We start from the raw sequence: 20,046 nt of genomic DNA, 5'->3' as shown, positions 1-20,046 counted from the left end.
TGACCCTGATAGGCAAGTTGCACCTGAGACTGTGGACTAGGGGCTAAAGAGAACACCATATATGGGGTTTATTTGACTATAACATTTCTTTTTAAAAGGGTCATGTCCTTGAAAGACCCTGGAAGCTATGCCTAGAAAATCCTCAAACCAGATATTGTACCAACCTATGGAGCCGGTTTTTTTTTTTTTTTTTTTTTTTTTTGAGACAGAATCTCGTTCAGTCACCCAGGCTGGAGTGCAGTGGCACGATCTCAGCTCACTGCAACCTCTGACTCCCTAGAGTTCAAGAGATTCTCCTGCCTCAGCCTCTCGAGTAGCCGGGATCACGGCATGTGCCACCATGCCCGGCTAAGTTTTTATATTTTTGGTAGAGATGGGGTTTCACCATGTTGGCCAAGCTGCTCTTGAACTCCTGACCTCAAGCGATCCGACCGCCTCAGCCTCCCAAAGTGCTGGGATTACAGGCATGGGTCACCGCGTCCGACCAAGCCAGTCTTCTTAAGTCAGGGGAGGCCCCACACTCGCCGTGTGGATCTTAACCTCCTAGCACTTGAGCTCCAGCACCTGTGGAAAAGAGAGCTCCTGGAAGGCTGAGTCTCATGTGCATGAATCACTGCAGCCACACCACAGGGTGCTGAGCACTAAATACAGCAACAACTACAAACTTAAAGATGTGTATTTAGATTAAGAGTAAATATCAGGGTTGGGCACTGTGGCTCACAACTGTAATCCAGCACTTTGGGAGGCTGTGGCAGGCAGATCATTTGAGGTCAGGAGTTTGAGACCAGCCTTTGTATTTTGTAAAATACAAAAATTAGCCAGGCATGGTGGCGCACATTTGTAATCCCAGCTATTTGGGAGGCTAAGGCAGGAAGATCACTTGAAACTAGAAGGCGGAGGTTGCAGTGAGCCAAGAGCGGGCCACTGCACTCCAGCCTGGGCGACAGAGTGAGACTGTCTCAAAAAAAAAAGAGTAAATATCAGTCATAAGGGAGGAAGTATATGATGCAATGACTATATATTTCAAAATATGATTACAGTAAAACTAAAAAATTGGGAGGAGACTGGACATACTAAAAAACATAACTGTTTTCAGTAATCATTTTGGTAGTAAAGCTGTTATTAATGTTCTGAGAATGTTTCACGTGTCATAAAGAATAAAGGAAATTGCTGGGCATGGTGGCTCATGCCTGTAATCCCAGAACTTTGGGAGGCCAAGGTGGGTGGATCACCTGAGGTCAGGAGTTTGAGACCAGCCTGACCAACATGGAGAAACCCTATCTCTACTAAAAATACAAAATTAGCTGGGCGTGGCAGCGCATGCCTGTAATCCCAGCTACTCTGGAGGCTGAGGCAGGAGAATCGCTTGAACCCGGGAGGTGGAGGTTGTGGTAAGCCGAGATTGCACCATTGCACTCCAGCCCGGGCAACCAGAGTGAAACTCTGTCTCAAAAAACAAAAAAAAAAGAATAAAGGAAATGAATACTTGCATGGCATTTTAATTTTATCATCACTGGAGTATTGGAGCATTGGTACTGAGCAAAAGAGATACAGATCAAAGACAGAAAATTTCAATTAAATACCATTTAGTTCTAAGTTTGGCCAGGAAGCTGCCATATAAACTCATTAGGTAATTGGTAATTTATTTTTATGTAACTATGTAACACACATATGTATACTTATCAATTTTTTTTTTTTTTTTTTGAGACAGTGTTTTGCTCTTGTTGCCCAGGCTGGAGTACAGTGGCATGATCTCTGCTCACTGCAACCTCCGCCTCCTGGATTCAAGTGATATTCCTGCCTCAGTCTCCCCAGTAGCTCGAATTACAGGCACCTGCCCCAACGCCTGGCTAATTTTTGTATTTTTGGTAGAGATGGCTTTTCACCATGTTGGCCAGGCTGGTCTTAAACTCCTGACCTCAGGTGATCCATCCACCTAGGCCTCCCAAAGTGCTGGGATTATAGGCATGAGCCACCACGCCCGGTCACTTATGAATTTTTTAATCTTTAGCTGGTAAAAAGCCTATAACAATCTTCAACCCAGAAAAATGGGCACTTCTAGCAGCTAGACTGTGGCCTTGAAATACCATTTCCCACTAAAAGAACCCAACAGTTCACAAACTTATGGCTAAAAGCTTGGTACAGGAAATGTACAAGATAAGCCTGGAACACTTTGTCATATCAGATGGGAAAAAACTGGCAATAAAATAACTGTCTAAGACTGGGCGCGGTGGCTCATGCCTGTAATCCCAGCACTTTGGGAGGCCAAGGTGGGCCAATCACCTGAGGTCGGGAGTTCGAGACCAGCCTGACCAACATGGTAAAACCCCCATCTCTACTAAAAACACAAAATTAGCCGGGCGTGGTGGCACATGCCTGTAATCCCAGCTACTCAGGAGGCTGAGGCAGGAGAATCGCTTGAACCTGGGAGGCAGAGGCTGTGGTGGGCTGAGATCTCGGTGAGCTGAGATTGTGCCACTGCACTCCAGCCTGGGCAACAAGAGCAAAACTCAGTCTCAAAAAAAAAAAAAAAAACCTAAAACTAAAACTAAAACAAAAACTATCTAGCCACATAAGAAGGATCCTAGGGGCCAGGGTGGCACATGCCTGTAATCCTAACACTTTGGGAAGCCAAGTCGGGTGGATCATCTGAGGTCAGGAGTTTGAGACCAGCCTATCTCTACTGGTCTAGAGATGGGTAGAAACCCCGTCTCTACTAAAGATATAAAAATTAGCCGGGCATGGTGACACGTGCCTGTGATTACAGCTACTTGGGAGCCTGAGGCAGGAGAATGGCTTGAACCCAGGAGGTGGGGGTTGCAGTGAGCCAAGATCGTGCCATTGCACTTCAGCCTGGGTGACAAGAGTGAAATTCCACCTCAAAACAAAAAACAAGAAAAGAGAAAGAGAAAGACCAAACACTGATCTAGTCTTTATTTTACAAATGGCATCAGTAGTTACCAAATAGTAGGTGATGTAAGAAATTGTTTATATTTGTACATAATAAATAAAAAATAAATGTTAGAATTACAATATGGCTGTTTTAGAATGTCTGATGAATTAATACATCCAGGCACTGAGCATAAATGCTTGCTAAAAATCACAGAAAGAGAGACAACCAGAAAGTTTATGCTGAGAACCTAAACCATTCACTCCCACACTCAGCCTTGAAACATAGAAGTGGCCCTACCAATCCCCCCACAGGTAGCTTACTGTCTACATAAACATGATGTCACTATCCCACTGTTTTCCTCAGCACAATTATACTGTTCTGGAAGTTTCTTGCATAGGCAAATGGTTTCATTGTTCATTGTTCATTACTGGAAATTCCTGAAAGATCCACCAACTTTTTTTTTTTTTTGTGAGACGGAGTCTCACTCTGTCGCCCAGGCTGGAGTGCAGTGGCGCGATCTCACCTCACTGCAAGCTTCGCCTCCCGGGTTCACACCATTCTCCTGCCTCAGCTTTCCCAGTAGCTGGGACTACAGGTGCCCACCACCATGCCCGGCTAATTTTTTTGTGTTTTTAGTAGAGATGGGGTTTCATAGTGTTCGCCAGGATGGTCTTGATCTCCTGACCTCGTGATCCACCTGCCTTGGCCTCCTAAAGTGCTGGGATTACAGGCGTGAGCCACCGCGCCCAGCCCAGCGATCCATTAACTCCTAAATGGCAAACATCAACAGTTTGTACTCTAGAAAATTTTCAGTTCCTAACCTCAAAATTCTAACCTAGCTGTTTCCACTAATTCTCCACTGTGATATTGTCATCTTTACCTAATCCTAATCAAGTCCCTGCATGAAGATCAGCCTTAAACCACACTTTTAATTCTCAGTAAAAGCCATCCTTGCCCTCCCGCCCCTGAGACACTAAATAAAGCTCTTTAGAGGTGGTGTTTTCCTTTAACACAGTAAACCGTAAGCCCAGTTCTCTCTGGTATGAGGGGAGCAGGAAAAGTGCCAACATATGATGCATACAACACTGCCCAGGAAGTTGTCTTGCAAAAAAATAAATAAAATAAATTGAATCAAAATCGACTAAGTGTAACAGTGAGATAAATCTGGCATAGCTGACTCCACCTTACTTCTAACCTCACAAGCTAATGGCGTTTGCTCATTCCTGCATGCTGGCCAAGTTAACAATGGGAGGATTTAGTTTATAGTATAACTTTAAAGCAAGGATAATAATCCCTTTCCAAAACTATTAGTAATTCCCAAGGAGACAGGGAGGGTGTACATACAAGTAACAACGTTATGTTAAAGATTTACAGGAGCATTGTGACCTGACCGAGGACAACGCTGTGCAACCTTCTCAGACCCCTGCTGACGCCCAGATATCTGTAGTCGCCAGTCACCTCCTGAACTCAACCTCCTCCTTGTTCCCCTTTGCCCAACATAAAAAATGGCGTGAGATTCATGCCTTTTAAGATGGTTCTTTAGGACATTAGTCTGCCATCTTCTCCGTTTGCTGGCTCTCTGAAGTAAAGTTCCTTGCCCTAACACCTTGTCTGTTGACTTACTGGTTGTTGTGCAGTGAGCAGTGTGAGCTCTGGACTCAGATACATAAGCCTCTTGATCCCTCTACTTATTTAGAGGATATAGAGGGGTCAGAGAACATATTTAAGCAAATCTCAGGGATGGCATCAGCAAAATCTAGAATGGAAGATGTTTCTTCAGCAACTAAGGGGTTAGGAACACAAAGAAAGATGAAGACAAAACTTAGAGACTTGTGAAAACTTAAAAAGACTTGAAATTGGAGAAAGAATAAAAGGAAGGAACTTATTACCATTAAAATCAGAACAGTGGTTACACTTAGCAGGAGGAAGAAGATTGTGACTGGTTGGAGACATGTGGAGGACTTCAGAATTAACTAGAAACTATCGCCTTGTTTAGAAATACTGCTTGGAGGGTATAAAAGAATCTTGTATGTCATTATTACAACCTTTCTGTAACTCTAAAATTATATTAAAATAAAAAAATGTTTTAAAGTTTTAACTCCTGACCCAGCTGTGGTGACATAATTGTTTAACTTACAAGACTCAGTAAGCTACGCATTTGTTACATGTTGTTCTCTGAATCTGTCTGTTGTTTTCAAAAATGCCTTGAAAACAATTACATCATTGTTTCTAATCCTTCGTATTTCCAACAATTCAAATTCAACAATACCTCATATGATCTGACTCCTCCTAACAGTGTGACCTCATTTCTTGTCACTCTCCTCTTAGGATCTCTATTCTGGTCTACTTTGGTGCTCCTCAAACTCACATAGCTCTCTCCATTCTCCTCCCTTGACTCTCCACACTCCTTCCCTCCACTGACCCAGTCATCTCCTTAGCCTTCCAAGCTCATTATTCAGCTTGGAATATTCTTCCCCAGATAAACACATGGCCCGTGACCTTATACCATGTCTCTTTCCAAATACTACCACCCCAAGGAAGCTATCCCAGGCCATCTCATCCAAAAAGGCCTAATCTCTGTTACTTTCTACCATTGCTTATTCTACTGTCTAATAGTATTTGTTTGCCTATTTATTTTATTTTATTTTTGAGACAGAGTCTCACTCTGCTACCCAGGCTACAGTGCAAAGGTGCGATCTCGGCTCACTGCAACCTCTGCCGCCCGGGTTCAAGCGATTCTCCTGCCTCAGCCTCCCAAGTAGCTGGAATTAAAGGCACCTGCCACCATGCCCGGCTAATTTTTGTATTTTTGGTAGAGACAGGGTTTCACCATTCAAGACCGGCCAGGCTGGTCTTGAACTCCTGACCTCGTGATTCACCTGCCTCGGCCTCCCAAAGTGTTAGCCACTGCGCCTGGCCTATCTATTTATTTTTATGTGTTCTTTAGTACAATGTAAACTTCTATGAGGATAAGGACCTTACATGTCTTGCTCATGATCACTACATTGATATGTGTGTTGTGTGTGTGTGCAAAAGGGGAGATGGAAAAACAGCTGAGTCCAAAACACAGGTAAAATATTGCACTCAAGAAAAAAGAGGCTGGGTGTAGTGGCTCACACCTGTAATCCCAACACTTTGGGAGGCCGAGGCGAGCGGATCATGAGGTCAGGAGATCGAGACCAGCCTGGCCAACACGGTGAAATCCTGTCTCTACTAAAAATACAAAAATTAGCCGGGGGTGGTGGCACACATCTGTAATCCCAGCTACTTGGGAGGCTGAGGCAGGAGAATCGCTTGAACCCAGGAGGTGGAGGTTGCAGTGAGTGGAGATCAAGCCACCGCACTCCGGCCTCGGTGACAGAGCAAGACTCTGTCTTGGGAAAAAAAAAAAAAAAAAAGAAAACAAAAGAAAAAAGAAAGCACCCATCACTGAAAACGGGTTTGAAATAGAAAAGAAATAAGGTGGTTGGTAAATGGGGTAAAGTTGAAGCTTCTTCTATAGCTTATGCTGTGATCTTTATTCCCCACCAGGTTGTAGGCTTCTGCTCCACAAGTCTGGGTGTCTTGGAGGAGGGCTTCACAAACAAAGTGACACAAAAGTGTCTCCTTTCTCTTACCACATGGGCTGTGGCTGGCCCTGATGGTGTCCCCTGCCTTCCTTACCTGTGAACTGTGTTTCTTCCCTCAAAATCATCCAGGGCTCTTTTCCTCGCTCCAGTAAGTCCACCACAACTGGTTTAGAAATGGAATGTCCTCCTTATAAGAAAAGAAATGCCACATGGTATAAAATTAAAAACAAAAGTAACAGAAACCTTTGAGCTTTGGTTAAATTTACAATGAACTAAGGACTTCAAATACAAGAGGGGTGAGATGATTGAAGAAATGAAGCAGGTACGGTAAAACCTTATTTTAATGTAAACTCATACATGCTTTGTCTCTTAGGAGAAAGTTTAACTTGTGACCTTATAAAATGTCTATTTCCAAATATTACTACCCCAAAGTAGCTCTGAAGTTCTCTAGAGCCAGAAGGCTGGGGCACAAATTATTCCTCTTAAATCTACCAACCTTGTGACTTTGGCCATGTGACTTCAACTCATTATTCCAATTTGGCAAATAAACTGGGCATAATAATACCACTATTGGCTAGGTGCAGTGGCTCACGCCTGTAATCCCAGCATTTTGGAAGGTCGAGGTGGGACGATCACTGAGACCAGGAGTTTGAGACCAGCCTGGGCAACACAGCGAGACCTCATCTCTACAAAAAAAAAAAATTAGTCAGGCAGGGTGGTGCATCTATAGTTCCAGCTACTCAGGAGGCTGAGGCGGGAGGATCACTTGAGCCCAGGAGGTCAAGGCTACAGTGAGCTATGATTGCACCACTGCACTCCAGCCTCGGTGACAGAGCAAGACCCAGTCTCAAAATAAATAAATAAATAAATAAATAAATAAATAAATAAATAAGATAATAACAATAGTACACACAGTTATTTGAGGATTAAGTTATTTCATATATATATATATATATATTCCCCCTCCCTAATGAAGAGTGGCTGGGGACATAATGACCACAGTTGTACCAATTATGATTATCTTATTATTTCTGTATGAGATAAAAAAAAAGCATCCCAATTGATGTATAAAACCTTCATTCAAACTCAATGCAAAGTTCATGAATTATAACTTTCAACAATAAATCATACAAATTGGCTACAGGAAATGAAATGTGGACTCTTCAGTTTTCAACAAATATTGTTCATCTAATCCAGCACTATATAAGTCACAGGGGTTCTTCTCATACTCAGAGTAAATCATGCATCTGCATCTGTTGTCCCTGCAGGTGGATCAGATGATGACACAGCATATCTATAGGAATTCTGGAAATATACACAATGGGAAACCAGGATTCCTGGACAATGGTTATTCATGGACTAATAATATATAATTTTATAATAATAATGTACAATTTTAACCCAGTCCCTTGGATATTAAGGAAAGGAGGCAATCATAAGGGGCAGGAGAATATGTGACTATCTCTAAAGGATGAAGAAAATGATGGTGTTTGGTGGCACAGCCATTGTCAAACAGGCAGAGCTGAAATCTTCCTCTAAGAACAGGAAGAAGAACTTCAACTATGTAAAATACAGCCTTGAAATTCACTGCACTGAAAGGTAACACATCACAGATCACATTTTAAATTACTTGAGGCAAATAAACTTACCCAGTGAGACCAGGTTTCTGTAGTTCTCCAACATCACATCCCTGTATAAGTCCCTCTGATTAGGGTCCAGGTATTCCCACTCCTGCTGAGAGAAGTCTATGGCCACATCCCTGAATGTCACTAATTCCTGAAACTGCAAACCCATTCATTACATAATTTTAAAAACATTTTAAAGATGGAAAGACAGGATATTAAAAGAGCACACTGGAGAAAAGGAGTGATATAGCATACGTGGCTAATGACTGGTAGCAGACTAAAGCAATGTGTCTACATATTCCTAAAGGATCCTATTGCCACAGACAAACTTTTCTGCATGTGGAAGGCTCCCACAATAATTCAGACTTGCTGAGGAACGGATAAAATAAAATTCAATAAAGTATTAAAAGTAAAATCCTTTCCCACAACTACATAGTCTGCTAGTCGTGTGATGCGTAAATTCCCAATAAACATGAGTTTCTAAACTATTTCTCCTTCAAGTTAGAAAAATGAGATGTCCTTGTCAAATTTAATAATCTCCATATTTTATTGTTTTGTTCTATTTATTTATTTTTTTTGAGATGGGGTCTTAATCTTGCTCAGGCTGGAGTGCAGTGACTCAAACATGGCTCATTGCATCCTTGACCTCCCAGGCCCAGGTGATTCTCCCATCTCAGCCTTTCTAGTAGTTGGGACTACAGGTGGGCAAGACCCGCCCAGTTAATTTTTGTATTTTTTGTAGAGACAGGTTTTACCATGTTGCCCAGGCTGGTCTCAAACTCCTGGGCTCAAGCAATCTGCCTGCCTCAGCCTCCCAAAGTGCTGGGATTACAGGTATGAGCCACTGCACCTGGCCAATTTCCATATTTTTTTTTTTTAAAGCTTTTGCAGAACATTTAGATATTTCCACAAGCCTCAAGTTACATCATTATGTCAGAGCACATAATAAGCATTTTTCTTTATTTTGACAAATACATTTTTTATTGACTGTGCAACAATCAATTTTATTATGAATACTTCAGACTTACTCCATTGTTAATCCATCTTTTACCTTCATGTACATTTTTTAAATCTTTTTTTTTTTTTTTTTTTTTTTCTGAGACAGGCTCACTCTGTTGCCCAGGCTGGAGTGCAGTGACACAATCCCAGTTCACTGCAGCCTTGACCTCCCAAGCTCAAGCAATCCTCCTGCCATAGCCTCCTGAGTAACTGAGACTATAGGCCCAGCTGATTTTGTACTTTTTTTGTAGAGATGGGGGTCTCACTTTTTTTGCAAGGGGTCTCAAACTCCTGGCCTCAAGTGATCCTCCCGCCTTGGCCTCCCAAAGTGCTGGCATTACAGGTATGAACCACCGTGGCTAGCCTACCTTCATATTCTTTGTTGGACAAAACTTCAAAGGTCCTCCCCAGTTCTGGAAATCAGCATATTTACTCCTTAGGATAATATTCTCATTTATTGCCATTTTCCATCATTTAATACTTTTCTTGTTCCGGAATGGATACTGATATAGGATGACTCATAATCAAAAAGATGTCATCCAAGTTCAGCAGCACACATTCAACCACAAAATAAAAACTTGTCTCTCAGTAATTCCTCAGCAAGATCCATGGTATATCTCTAACAATACTAAAATTCTTAAAGAATATGAGATCTCATGGCATACTAAGACAGACCAATTGATAACCAAATCCCATCTTATCTGCCTAGAAAACTGAGGTCTGTGGAGAATGTCAAAGCCTACCTATGGTACCCAAATAGGACCAACATCTCTAATTCACCAAACTAAGGACCTATAAAGGAAGTTCAAATACTTCCCTGTTGAGACTTCACTCCTTTACTGCTCTATCATAGACTTTGGTTGAAGAATAAGCACATGAGTATTAAATACATTTGACAATAAATATAAAAGTGGACAGAAAATACTCATAGGGAGAAAATTGAGTTATTTGCTATCACTATTCACTGTATTAGAAGAAAGTGGGGACAGATAACTGAAGGGGGCCTTCTTAAACAGGAAGCCTTAGGTTAATGAAAAAATCCACATAACCTATGATCATGATATTGCAAGGAAACAGAATTAATCAACTTACACAGGTCATGGTTTTAGAACTGTAAGACCTGATCAGTCCTACTTGGTGGAGTTCCAATACTGGAAACATTCAAACTCCAGAGAATCCAGAGCTGAGAGAAGAAAAGAGATGTTAGTGTTCCCAATATGACTTAATTTAATAAAATCTTTCTCCTCCTCTATTTCTCCTTCCAAATTAATCCCTCATAACTGAACACATAACTTAAGGAAAAACAGACAATGAATCTAAGCACTCCTTCACACCCCAGGAAACCTAGCTATACAAAGGTAGTTTTAGAGTAAGTCACTGGCTCATTAAAGCCAGATCCAGACAAGATAACAAGATGTTTTCTGGACAAGCCTCCAATTTGGGAAGGCTGATCTAGACTTGAGATTTGGCTGCTCGGTTTCTCCATGAGAAGATTCACTTGCCTTCATTCCCACCTTCCAAGGCTGAGAGAGGACTCACCGTTCAAACTAGAAGCTTTTTTTTTTTCTGAGATGGAGGCTCGCTCTGTCGCCCAGGCTGGAGTGCAGTGGTGAGATCTCAGCTCACTGCAACCTCTGCCTCCCAGGTTCAAGCGATTCTCCTGCCTCAGCCACCCAAGTAGCTGGGACTACAGGTGCGTACCACTACACCTAGCTAATTTTTTTTGTATTTTTAGTAGAGACAGGGTTTCACTATGTTGGTGGGGCTGGTCTTGGTGATTCACCCGCCTTGGCCTCCCAAAGTATTCAGATTACAGGCATGTGCCATCGTGCCTGGCCTCAAACTAGAACCTCCTCTAGGGCATCAGAATCAGTTGAAATTGGTCAAAATATGAGAGAGAACACAGCACAGAAGGAAATGCTTAGGCCTGGTTCTGTGTTGAGTACAAACTGCCTTGCTAAATACAAAATATACACGTAATAGAATACCAAGAAGCTATCAGATGTTAAGTAGAGAAATGTATTTAATAAAATAAAAAAATTTCAGATATACTGTCAAAAGAAAATTAAGATGAAAAAACAGAATGTGCAATATCACTGGGTCATTAAAAAGACAGACAAGCATTGAGACACAGGCTATAGGACGTCAATACATTGAGAAATCTGGTAATTTATTTATTCTGTTACATTACAACATGATCGTATGTTACCATTACTTTTATTTTAGTTGCTATCTTGATTTTCTTTTTTGAATATATTTCATAATCATTTTAACATTATTCATGCATTAACTTAAAAAATACATGTGTACACACACACACACACAAATGTGTGTGATAAAAGTTGGGTTTGTTTTGTTACTTAGCCACAATGTCATCCAGACTAATGCTAAACTCTCTCTCTCTCTCTTTTTTTTTTTTAAAGGGGCAAGGCGTCTTGCTCTGTCATCCAGGCTAGAGTACAGTGGTGTGATCATAGCTCACTGCAAACTCAAGCTTCTGGGTTCAAGTAATCCTATTGCCTCAGTCTCTTGACTGGTTGGGACTAAAGGTGTGTACCACCATGCCTAGTTAATTAAAAACATTTTTTTTAGAGACAGGGTCTTACATGTTACCTAGGCTGGTCTCAAACTCCTGGGCTCAAGAGATCCTCACTCCTAGGCCTCCCAAACTGTTGGGATTACAGGCATGAGCTACCACGCCTGGCCTACTTTCACTTTTTATCTAACATCACTTGAAGAAAAAATTAGACAGTAAAAGCTTACAGAATACATTCACTAACTTCCATATATATTCCATGGACTTAGTTACAGTGATGACCAGAATCTAATCAATGCCACCTCCACATGAATTCCCAAGGCACATCACCTGAATCTCTCTAATGGTCTTCACTATACACTGATTTACCTGTTCCTATTTACAACTTATGGTCCTTGCTGAATTATTTGCATTTTAAAGTAGTGACTAGTCCTAGCCACAGCAATCAGACAAGAGAAAGAAATAAAGGGCATCCAAATTGGTAAACAGTTAGTCAAACCTGCTGTTTGCTGATGATATAATCATATACCTAGAAAACCCTAAAGACTCATCCAAAAAGCCCCTAGATGTGATAAATAAATTCCATAAAGTTTCAAGATACAAAATTAATGTACACAAATCAGTAGCATTGCTATATACCAACATCGACTAAGCTGAGAATCAAATCAAGAACTCAACCTCTTTTACAACAGCTGCAAAAACAAAACAAAAGCAAAAACAAAAAAACCAGAAAACAAAAAACTTAGAATATACCTAATCAAGGAGGTGAAAGATCTCTACAAGGAAAACTACAAAACACTGCTAAAAGAAATCATAGATGACACAAACAGATGGAAGCACATCCCACACTCATGGATGGGTAGAATCAGTATTGTGCAAATGACCATACTGTCAAAAGCAATCCATAAATTCAATGCAATTCACATCAAAATACCATCATCATTCTTCACAGAACTAGAAAAAACAATCCTAAAATGCATATGGAACAAAAAAAAGAGCCTGCATAGTCAAAGCAAGACTAAGCAAAAAGAACAAATCTGGAGACTTAACAGTCCCTGACTTCAAACTATACTACAAGGCAATCATTACCAAAACAGCATGGCAGCGGTATAAAAACAGGCATGTAGACCAATGGAACAGAATAGAGAACCCAGAAAGAAAGCCAAATACTTATAGCCAACTGATCTTCGACAAAGTAAACAAAAACATAAAGTGGGGAAAGGACACACTATTCAACAAATGGTGCTGCGATAATTGGCAAGCCACGTATAGAAGAATGAAACTGGAGCTTCATCTCTCACCTTAGACAAAAATCAACTCAAGATGGATCAAAGACTTAAATCTAAGACCTGAAACCATAAAAATTCTAGAAGATAACATTGGAAAAACTCTTCTAGACATTGGCTTAGGCAAAGAGTTCATGACCAAGAACCCAAAACCAAATGCAACACAAGCAAAGATAAATAGATGGGACTTAATTAAACTAAAAAGCTTCTGCACAGCAAAAGAAATAATCAGCAGAGTAAACAGACAACTCACAGAGTAGGAAAAAGTATTCACAAACTATACATCTGACAGAGGACTAACATCCAGAATCTACAAGGAACTCAAACAAATCAGCAAGAAAAAAACAAATAATCCCATCAAAAAGTAGGCTAAGGACATGAATAGGCAATTCTCAAAAGAAGATATACAAATGGCCAACAAACATATGAAAAAACGCTCAACATTATCAGTGATCAGGAAAATGCCAATAAAAATCACAGTGTGATACCACCTTACTCCTCTAAGAATGACCATAATTTTAAAAAATCAAAAGATAATGGACATTGCCATGTTTGTGGTGAAGAGAGAACACTTCTACACTACTGGTGGGAACGAAAACTAGTACAACCACTATGAAAAACAGTATGAAGATTCCTTAAAGAACTAAAAGTAGAACTACCATTTGATCCAGCAATTCCACTAATGGGTATCTATCCAGAGGAAAAGAACACATTACATAAAATTCTTTTATTATTATTTTTTGAATGATAGAGATAGGGGTCTCACCATGTTGGCCAGGCTGGTCTCAAACTCCTGGCCTTAAGTGATCTGCCAGCCTCAGCCTCCCAAAATGCTGGGATTACAGGTGTGAGCCACTGTACCCAGCCAGAAGTAATTATATGAAAAAGACATTTGCACACATGTTTACAGCAGCACAATTCACAATTGCAAAAATATGGAACCAGCCTAAATGTCTATCAACAAGTGGATAAAGAAAATATGGTGTGTGTACACATGTATATACACTATGGAATACTACTTGGCCGTAAAAAGGAATGAAATAATGGCATTGGATATAATCTGAATGGAGTTGAGACCATTATTCTAAGTGAAGTAACTCAGGAATGGAAAACCAAACATTAGATGTTCTCATTTATGAGTGGGAGCTAAGCTATGAGGATGCAAAGACATAAGAATGATATAATGGACCTCAGGAGGCTGAGCGAGAGGAATCGCTTGAACTCAGGAGGCAGAGGTTGCAGTGAGCCAGACTGTGCCACTGCACTCCAGTCTGGCGACAGAGCAAGCTTCTGTCAAAAAATAAATAAATAAATAAATATTTAAGAGATGGTCTCTTGAAGTAACTAATACAAACTTCAAGTCTTTTTGTTAGTCTTTTGGGATATGATTTTCAGATTTAAGCTCTGATACTTAATAAAATGTGTCTTAAAGTCTCATTGGTTAATTGGGAGAGAATGTCATTTAGCATATAAAATAGTCTGAAGATGAAGTAGAATAATCCACATAAAATATTTAATAAAACAATTGCTTAATGTAAGTTGGCTTTTATTATCAGAGATGAAGAACTTTACAAATTTCCTAAATGTACTGCTTTCAAAGAAACATAATTCTACTAATTCCATTTTTTTTTTTTTTTGAGACGGAGTTTTGCCTTGTTGCCCTGGCTGGAGTGCAATGGAGTCCTCTGTTGCATGTATAGCTCTCAGCTCACTGCAATCTCTGCCTCCGGGTTCAAGCAATTCTCCTGTCTCAACCCCCCAAGTAGTTGGGATTACAGGCACATGCCACCACACCCAGCTAATTTTTATATTTTTAGTAGAGATGGGGTTTCATCATATTGGTTAGGCTAGACTTGAACTCCTAACCTCAGATGATCCGCCCACCTTGGCCTCCCAAAGTGTTGGGATTACAGGCGTAAGCCACCGTGCCCAGCCTACTAATTCCATTTTCTCATGTGAAAAAAATTAATGTTTCTCTGGCCTGAATTCTTATGTGGCTAACTAAAAAATGTTGAAGGCTGGCTTTAAGCATACAATTCTCCTCAATAAACAGTATTAGCAAAAATGATTCTCAAATACCTAAGGAGAAAATGTGCCCTTCCTTTGTCCCCAGCAGCTAGAGAAAAAACATTTCAGTAACCTAAAGCTGCTCAGAGAATGTGATCTGATAAACTGCCAAATTAAGAATTTAACAGCAGCCTAAATTCTGTTCTTCAGTACAACATGGTGATTTCTGTGACTCTTCCTAACTTTTACTATCTATCTCATGTTTCAGCTAGTATCTATTCCGAGTATCTATTGTGTAGACAATCTTTCCAATACACTAAGTACAATAGATCTAAATTTCATACAATAGGTACTTGGAGGCACTTGGACATCAGAGATTATTTTTTGTTCTGTGAAATGAAACTGAATCTAACTTTTATTTTATTTTATTTTATTTTTGAGACTGAGTCTCGCTCTGTCGCCCAGGCTGGAGTGCAGTGATGTGGTCTCAGCTCACTACAACCTCCGCCTTCCTGGTTCAAGTGATTCTCCTGCCTCAGCCTCCTGAGTAGCTGGGATTACGGGCACCTGCCACCACACCTGGTTAATTTTTTTTTTTTTTTTTTTTTTTTTTTGTATTTTTAGCAGAGACAGGGTTTCACCATGTTGGCCAGGTTGGTCTCAAACTCCTGACCTTGTGATCTGCCCGCCTCAGCCTCCCAAAGTGCTGAGATGACAGGCGTAAGCCCAGCTGAACTCTTTTTAAAAATTGAATCCCAAAATGCTATTTTAGTTGATCATTTCTTTTCCAGGTAATTAATTTTAACTGATAAATCTATGATTCTAAAAGGTAAAAATATTCAGGTTTTTCAAGCGGGAAGATTATGGGCCCTTTTCAACAAACTACATATAGAAAGAACATACCTCAACACATGTATATGACAAAAATCCATATATGACAAACTCACGGCTAACATCATACTGAATGGGAAAAAGCTGAAGGCTTTTCTCTAAGATCTGGAACAAGACAAGGATGCCCATTTTCACCACTTTTATTCAGCATAGTACTGGAAGTCCCAGGCAGAGCAATTAGGCAAGAGAAAGAAATAAAAGACGGCTGGGCGTGGTGGCTCAGGCCTGCAGTCCCAGCACTTTGGGAGGCTGAGGTGGGCAGATCACGAGGTCAGAAGATGGAGACCATCTTGGCTAACACAGTGAAACCCCATCTCTACTAAAAAACTACAAAAAATTAGCCGGGCATGGTGGCGGACGCCTGTACTCCCAGCTACTCAGGAGGCTGAGGCAGGAGAATGGTATGAACCCGGGAGGCAGAGCTTGCAGTGAGCCAAGATCGCGCCACTGCAGTCCAGCCTGGGCGACAGAGCGAGACTCCATCTCAAAAAAAAAAAGAAAGAAAGAAAATCCAAATTGCAATGGAGGAAGTCAAACTGTCCCTGTCCCTGTCTGCAGACAACATGAACTTACATATAGAAAGTCATAAAGACTCCACCAAAAACTGTTATAGCTAACAAACACACTAAAGCTGCAGGATACAAAATCAACATATAAAAATCAGTAGCATGGCCAGGCGTGGTGGCTCATGCCTGTAATCCCAACACTTTGGGAGGCCGAGGCGGGTGGATCACCTGAGGTCAGGAGTTTGAGACCAGCCTGGTCAACATCTCTACTAAAAATACAAAATTAGCCAGGCCTGGTGGTGTGTGCCTGCAGTCCCAGTTACTCAGGAGGCTGAGAACCCAGGAGGTGGAGGTTGCAGTGAGCCAAGATCGTGCCATCGCACTCTTGCCTGGGCAACAAAAGCAAAACTCTGTCTCAAAAATCTCACCAAAAAAAAAAAAAATAATAAAAAATCAGTATCATTTCTATATGCCATTAATAAACTATCTGAAAAAGAAATCAGAAAAGCAATCCCATTCACAATTGTTATACAAGATTTTTTTTTTTTTTTTTTTTTAAGATGCCCGGGAATAACAAAGGAGGTGAAAGATCAGTACAATAAAATCTATAAAGCTTTGATGAAAGAAATTGAAGAGGCCACAAAAAAATGGAAAGAGATCACATTTTCAGGAATTGGAGGAATTAACATTGTTAAAATGTCCATGATACCCAAAGTGATCTACAGATTGAATGCAATCCCTATCAAATTACCAATGACATTCTTCACAGAAATAGAAAAAACAATTCTAAAATTCATACGAGACCACAAAAGACCCTGAATAGCCAAAGAAATTTTGAACAAAAAGAACAAAGGTAGTGACATCATATTATCTGACTTCAAAATACACTACAAAGCTATAATAACCAAAACAGCATGTTACTAGAACAAAAACAGACACATAGACAAGGCATAATAAAGAACACAGAAATAAATGCATACACTTATATCCACCTGATTTTCAACAAAGGTGCCAAAATAAGTTACCACGGGCCCTCCTTCTCCTTCTTACATGCACACAGGGATAATGAAACCCATGGATTCCTTTTCAAACTAAGGTTGGAAATCATATGATCAAGTAAGGTGATTTTATTTTGCAAAAACAAAACCAAAAACATATGCTTACAGATAAAAATTGGAAAAACCTACCCCAAAATAGTAATTCACCCTGGTAGAAGTGGAGGAGGGGAAAGGGCATGGGTAATTTTAACTTTCTCATTACTTCATTCTTTAGGTTACTGGATTCTTCTGCCACAAAGCTGATATACTTCTTATCTAGAAACATAGCACCAATAATACCTAAGATATTTATTAAAATGAAATTATAAAGGAGAATCTTTCTACTCATTGAGGAAACTGTGAATTTTAGTCCTGAAATAGAAAAACAATATGATTGAAAGAAGTAACATCTACCATTTCTTGGATAGCCTTTAGTTGTATCATCAGTGTAATTCAAATTTTTTCTGTGAATGAACATAATTCAGATAAATGAAATTAGCATTATTTTATTATATTTTATTATAAAAAACAGAAAAGAGTTTTGCACATAGTAGATTCTCAAATGTGAATGTAGACATCTCCTTCACAAAACATACAATCCAAATATCATTTTGGATACAATCCTTGCCAAATGTTTGATTGAACCTAATAAAATTGTTTTTTTGAGTCGGGGTCTCACTTCCACCATCCAGGCTGCAGTGCAGTGGGGTGCTCACATCTCACTGCAGCCTTGACCTTGCGAACTCAAGTGATCCTCCTATCTCAGCCTCCCAAGTAACTGGGACTACAAGCACACACCACCATGCCTGGCTACTTTTTTGTATTTTTAGTAGAGACAGGGTTTCACCATGTTGGTCAAGCTGATCTCAAACTCCTGAGTTCAGGCAATCTGTTGGCCTGACTTGATATTTGTTTAGCTTATGTTCCAGGGTCTGTTGTCATGGGATTTACATTTTTATTCTCATTACACTCCTATGAAGTAGGTACTATTATAATATGTGTCTGAGAGCTGTAGAACTCGGAGCCTGAGTGAACACACTGCCTATGCTCATACAGATAGGAAGTGGCAGAGCTGAGATTCAAACCGAATCTGGGATACCCAGAGCCCATTCTCTTCAATATCATACCACACTGTCTCTCAAAATCCACACAACAACGTGTCTGAAAAACTCAGGCTGCCAGCCCACAAATACCCCTGACCAGTACTAACAATTATTTCTTAGAGATCATCTGAACATACTCTCCACTTGTAGACACAGACCTGTATCCTCAAATACCAAATTACAGTTCTGCTTCCAAAAATACCACTAAGCAGATGACTCTGCAATTGTTGACTCTTAGTCCTCTGGAGAAAGAATATCTAAGATCTCTGGTGTATGATTCCATATACGCCCACTAATCTCCTTCTGAAATACAGCCCAACTGCATGGTTTGAATGATCTGCCAATTGAATAAGTGAACATTACTTAGAGAAGAGAGAGAACCTAAGAACCATTGTGTAGTTGTCTCAGTGAACTCTGTCATCACCTGGCGAAGGAAGGCCTAAGATACTCTCTATCTAGTTCACTTCAGGCAAAGAAAATCCAATGTTCTTACATCAAAATAAAAATTTTTGTGAACCGAAAGGAAAGAAACCAACATGAATATTGCTTTTTAGGCATTAACAATATTTCTTAACCTTCATTATTTTTGTAGTGCAACAGTTCTTTCCTCCTTCTTGGGTTTCTTTTGGAGAATGGCAGGAGCAGAGGAAAACTGGATCACAACCAAAAGTTGGTCACATACAAAACCAAGATATAGGCCAGGTGTGGTGACTCATGCTTGTAATCCCAGCACTTCAGGAGGTCAAGACAGGAGGATCACTTGAGCCCAGGAGTTCAAGACCAGCCTAGGCAATATAACAAGACCCGTTCTCTACAAAAAACACAAAAATTAGCTGGGTGTGGTGGCACACCTATAGTCCCAGCTACTTGGGACACTGAGATAGGAGGAACACCTGAGTTCATGAAGTTGAGGCTGCAGTGGGCCATGATTGCACTACTGTACTACACCCTGGGTGACAGAGTGAGATTTTATCTCAAAAACAAACATATAAAAAAACAGGATATAGGAGGAGGGCTGAAATCTGTAACAGAGTTCACAGTTCCTGGGGTCAAAGCTGTAGGAATGGTGTGGTTCTGAGACTTATACTGCCCCTGCACAGCCCCAAGGGAGGAGCTTCCACCAGGGTGTGTAACTCCAGGAGCCTTCCCATGATGTCTTCCCAGGAACTTGGCTTAAGAGGTACCTGCAGCTCTAAAAATTTCCGTCCCAAGCTGATATGAGTACTTTATTTCTGGGAACCTTCATGCTAGAGCTCAAAATGTGACTTCTCTCTTGGGGCCGTGAGAATTGATGATATGAACTGGAGTTGTCATACCCAATTAAATCACAGTTCAGAGTCTAGGGAGAAGAAAAGCACAGCATTCATAGTGCAAGCACCTGCCCAGGGATTATCATGCAAATCAGCTATTAAAATGACTGCTAGAACCTTAAGACCAGTTTTACCTAGTAGCTGCTCAAATAATTGCCCTAATGCTAAGACTAGTTTTACCTACCGCCCTCACTCACCAGAAATTGCCAGCTCCCCGAAACTTCACTAGTGCCAATGAGTTTTCTGTCAAAACAATAGGTAACATTTCTCTTTCTAATAAAGCC

The 20,046-nt window shown here is 40.4% G+C and overlaps 1 protein-coding gene across 6 annotated transcripts in view; it reads right to left on the bottom strand.

The window, feature by feature from the left end:
- ZNF573 (zinc finger protein 573) overlaps positions 1–20,046 on the bottom strand; it is a 63,297-nt gene that overhangs the window by 35,791 nt on the left and 7,460 nt on the right. For 4 of the 6 annotated variants that reach the window (XM_073016530.1, XM_007996625.3, XM_007996626.3 and 1 more), the window contains 3 exons: positions 10,179–10,269; positions 8,112–8,244; positions 6,557–6,649 (listed from right to left, as the gene is read on the bottom strand). In XM_073016530.1, the coding sequence (XP_072872631.1) occupies positions 6,557–6,649; positions 8,112–8,244; positions 10,179–10,247 (295 nt within the window). In that variant the 5' untranslated portion in view covers positions 10,248–10,269. Of the gene's footprint in view, positions 1–6,556; positions 6,650–6,958; positions 7,066–8,111; positions 8,245–10,178; positions 10,270–20,046 lie in introns of those variants that run through there. The other 2 variants (XM_007996627.3, XM_073016529.1) reach the window with 2 other exon arrangements.

The sequence above is a fragment of the Chlorocebus sabaeus genome, chromosome 6 (assembly GCF_047675955.1).
Source record: "Chlorocebus sabaeus isolate Y175 chromosome 6, mChlSab1.0.hap1, whole genome shotgun sequence".
Taxonomy (NCBI): Eukaryota; Metazoa; Chordata; class Mammalia; order Primates; family Cercopithecidae; genus Chlorocebus; species Chlorocebus sabaeus.
This window is presented reverse-complemented; position numbering and strand designations above follow the sequence as displayed.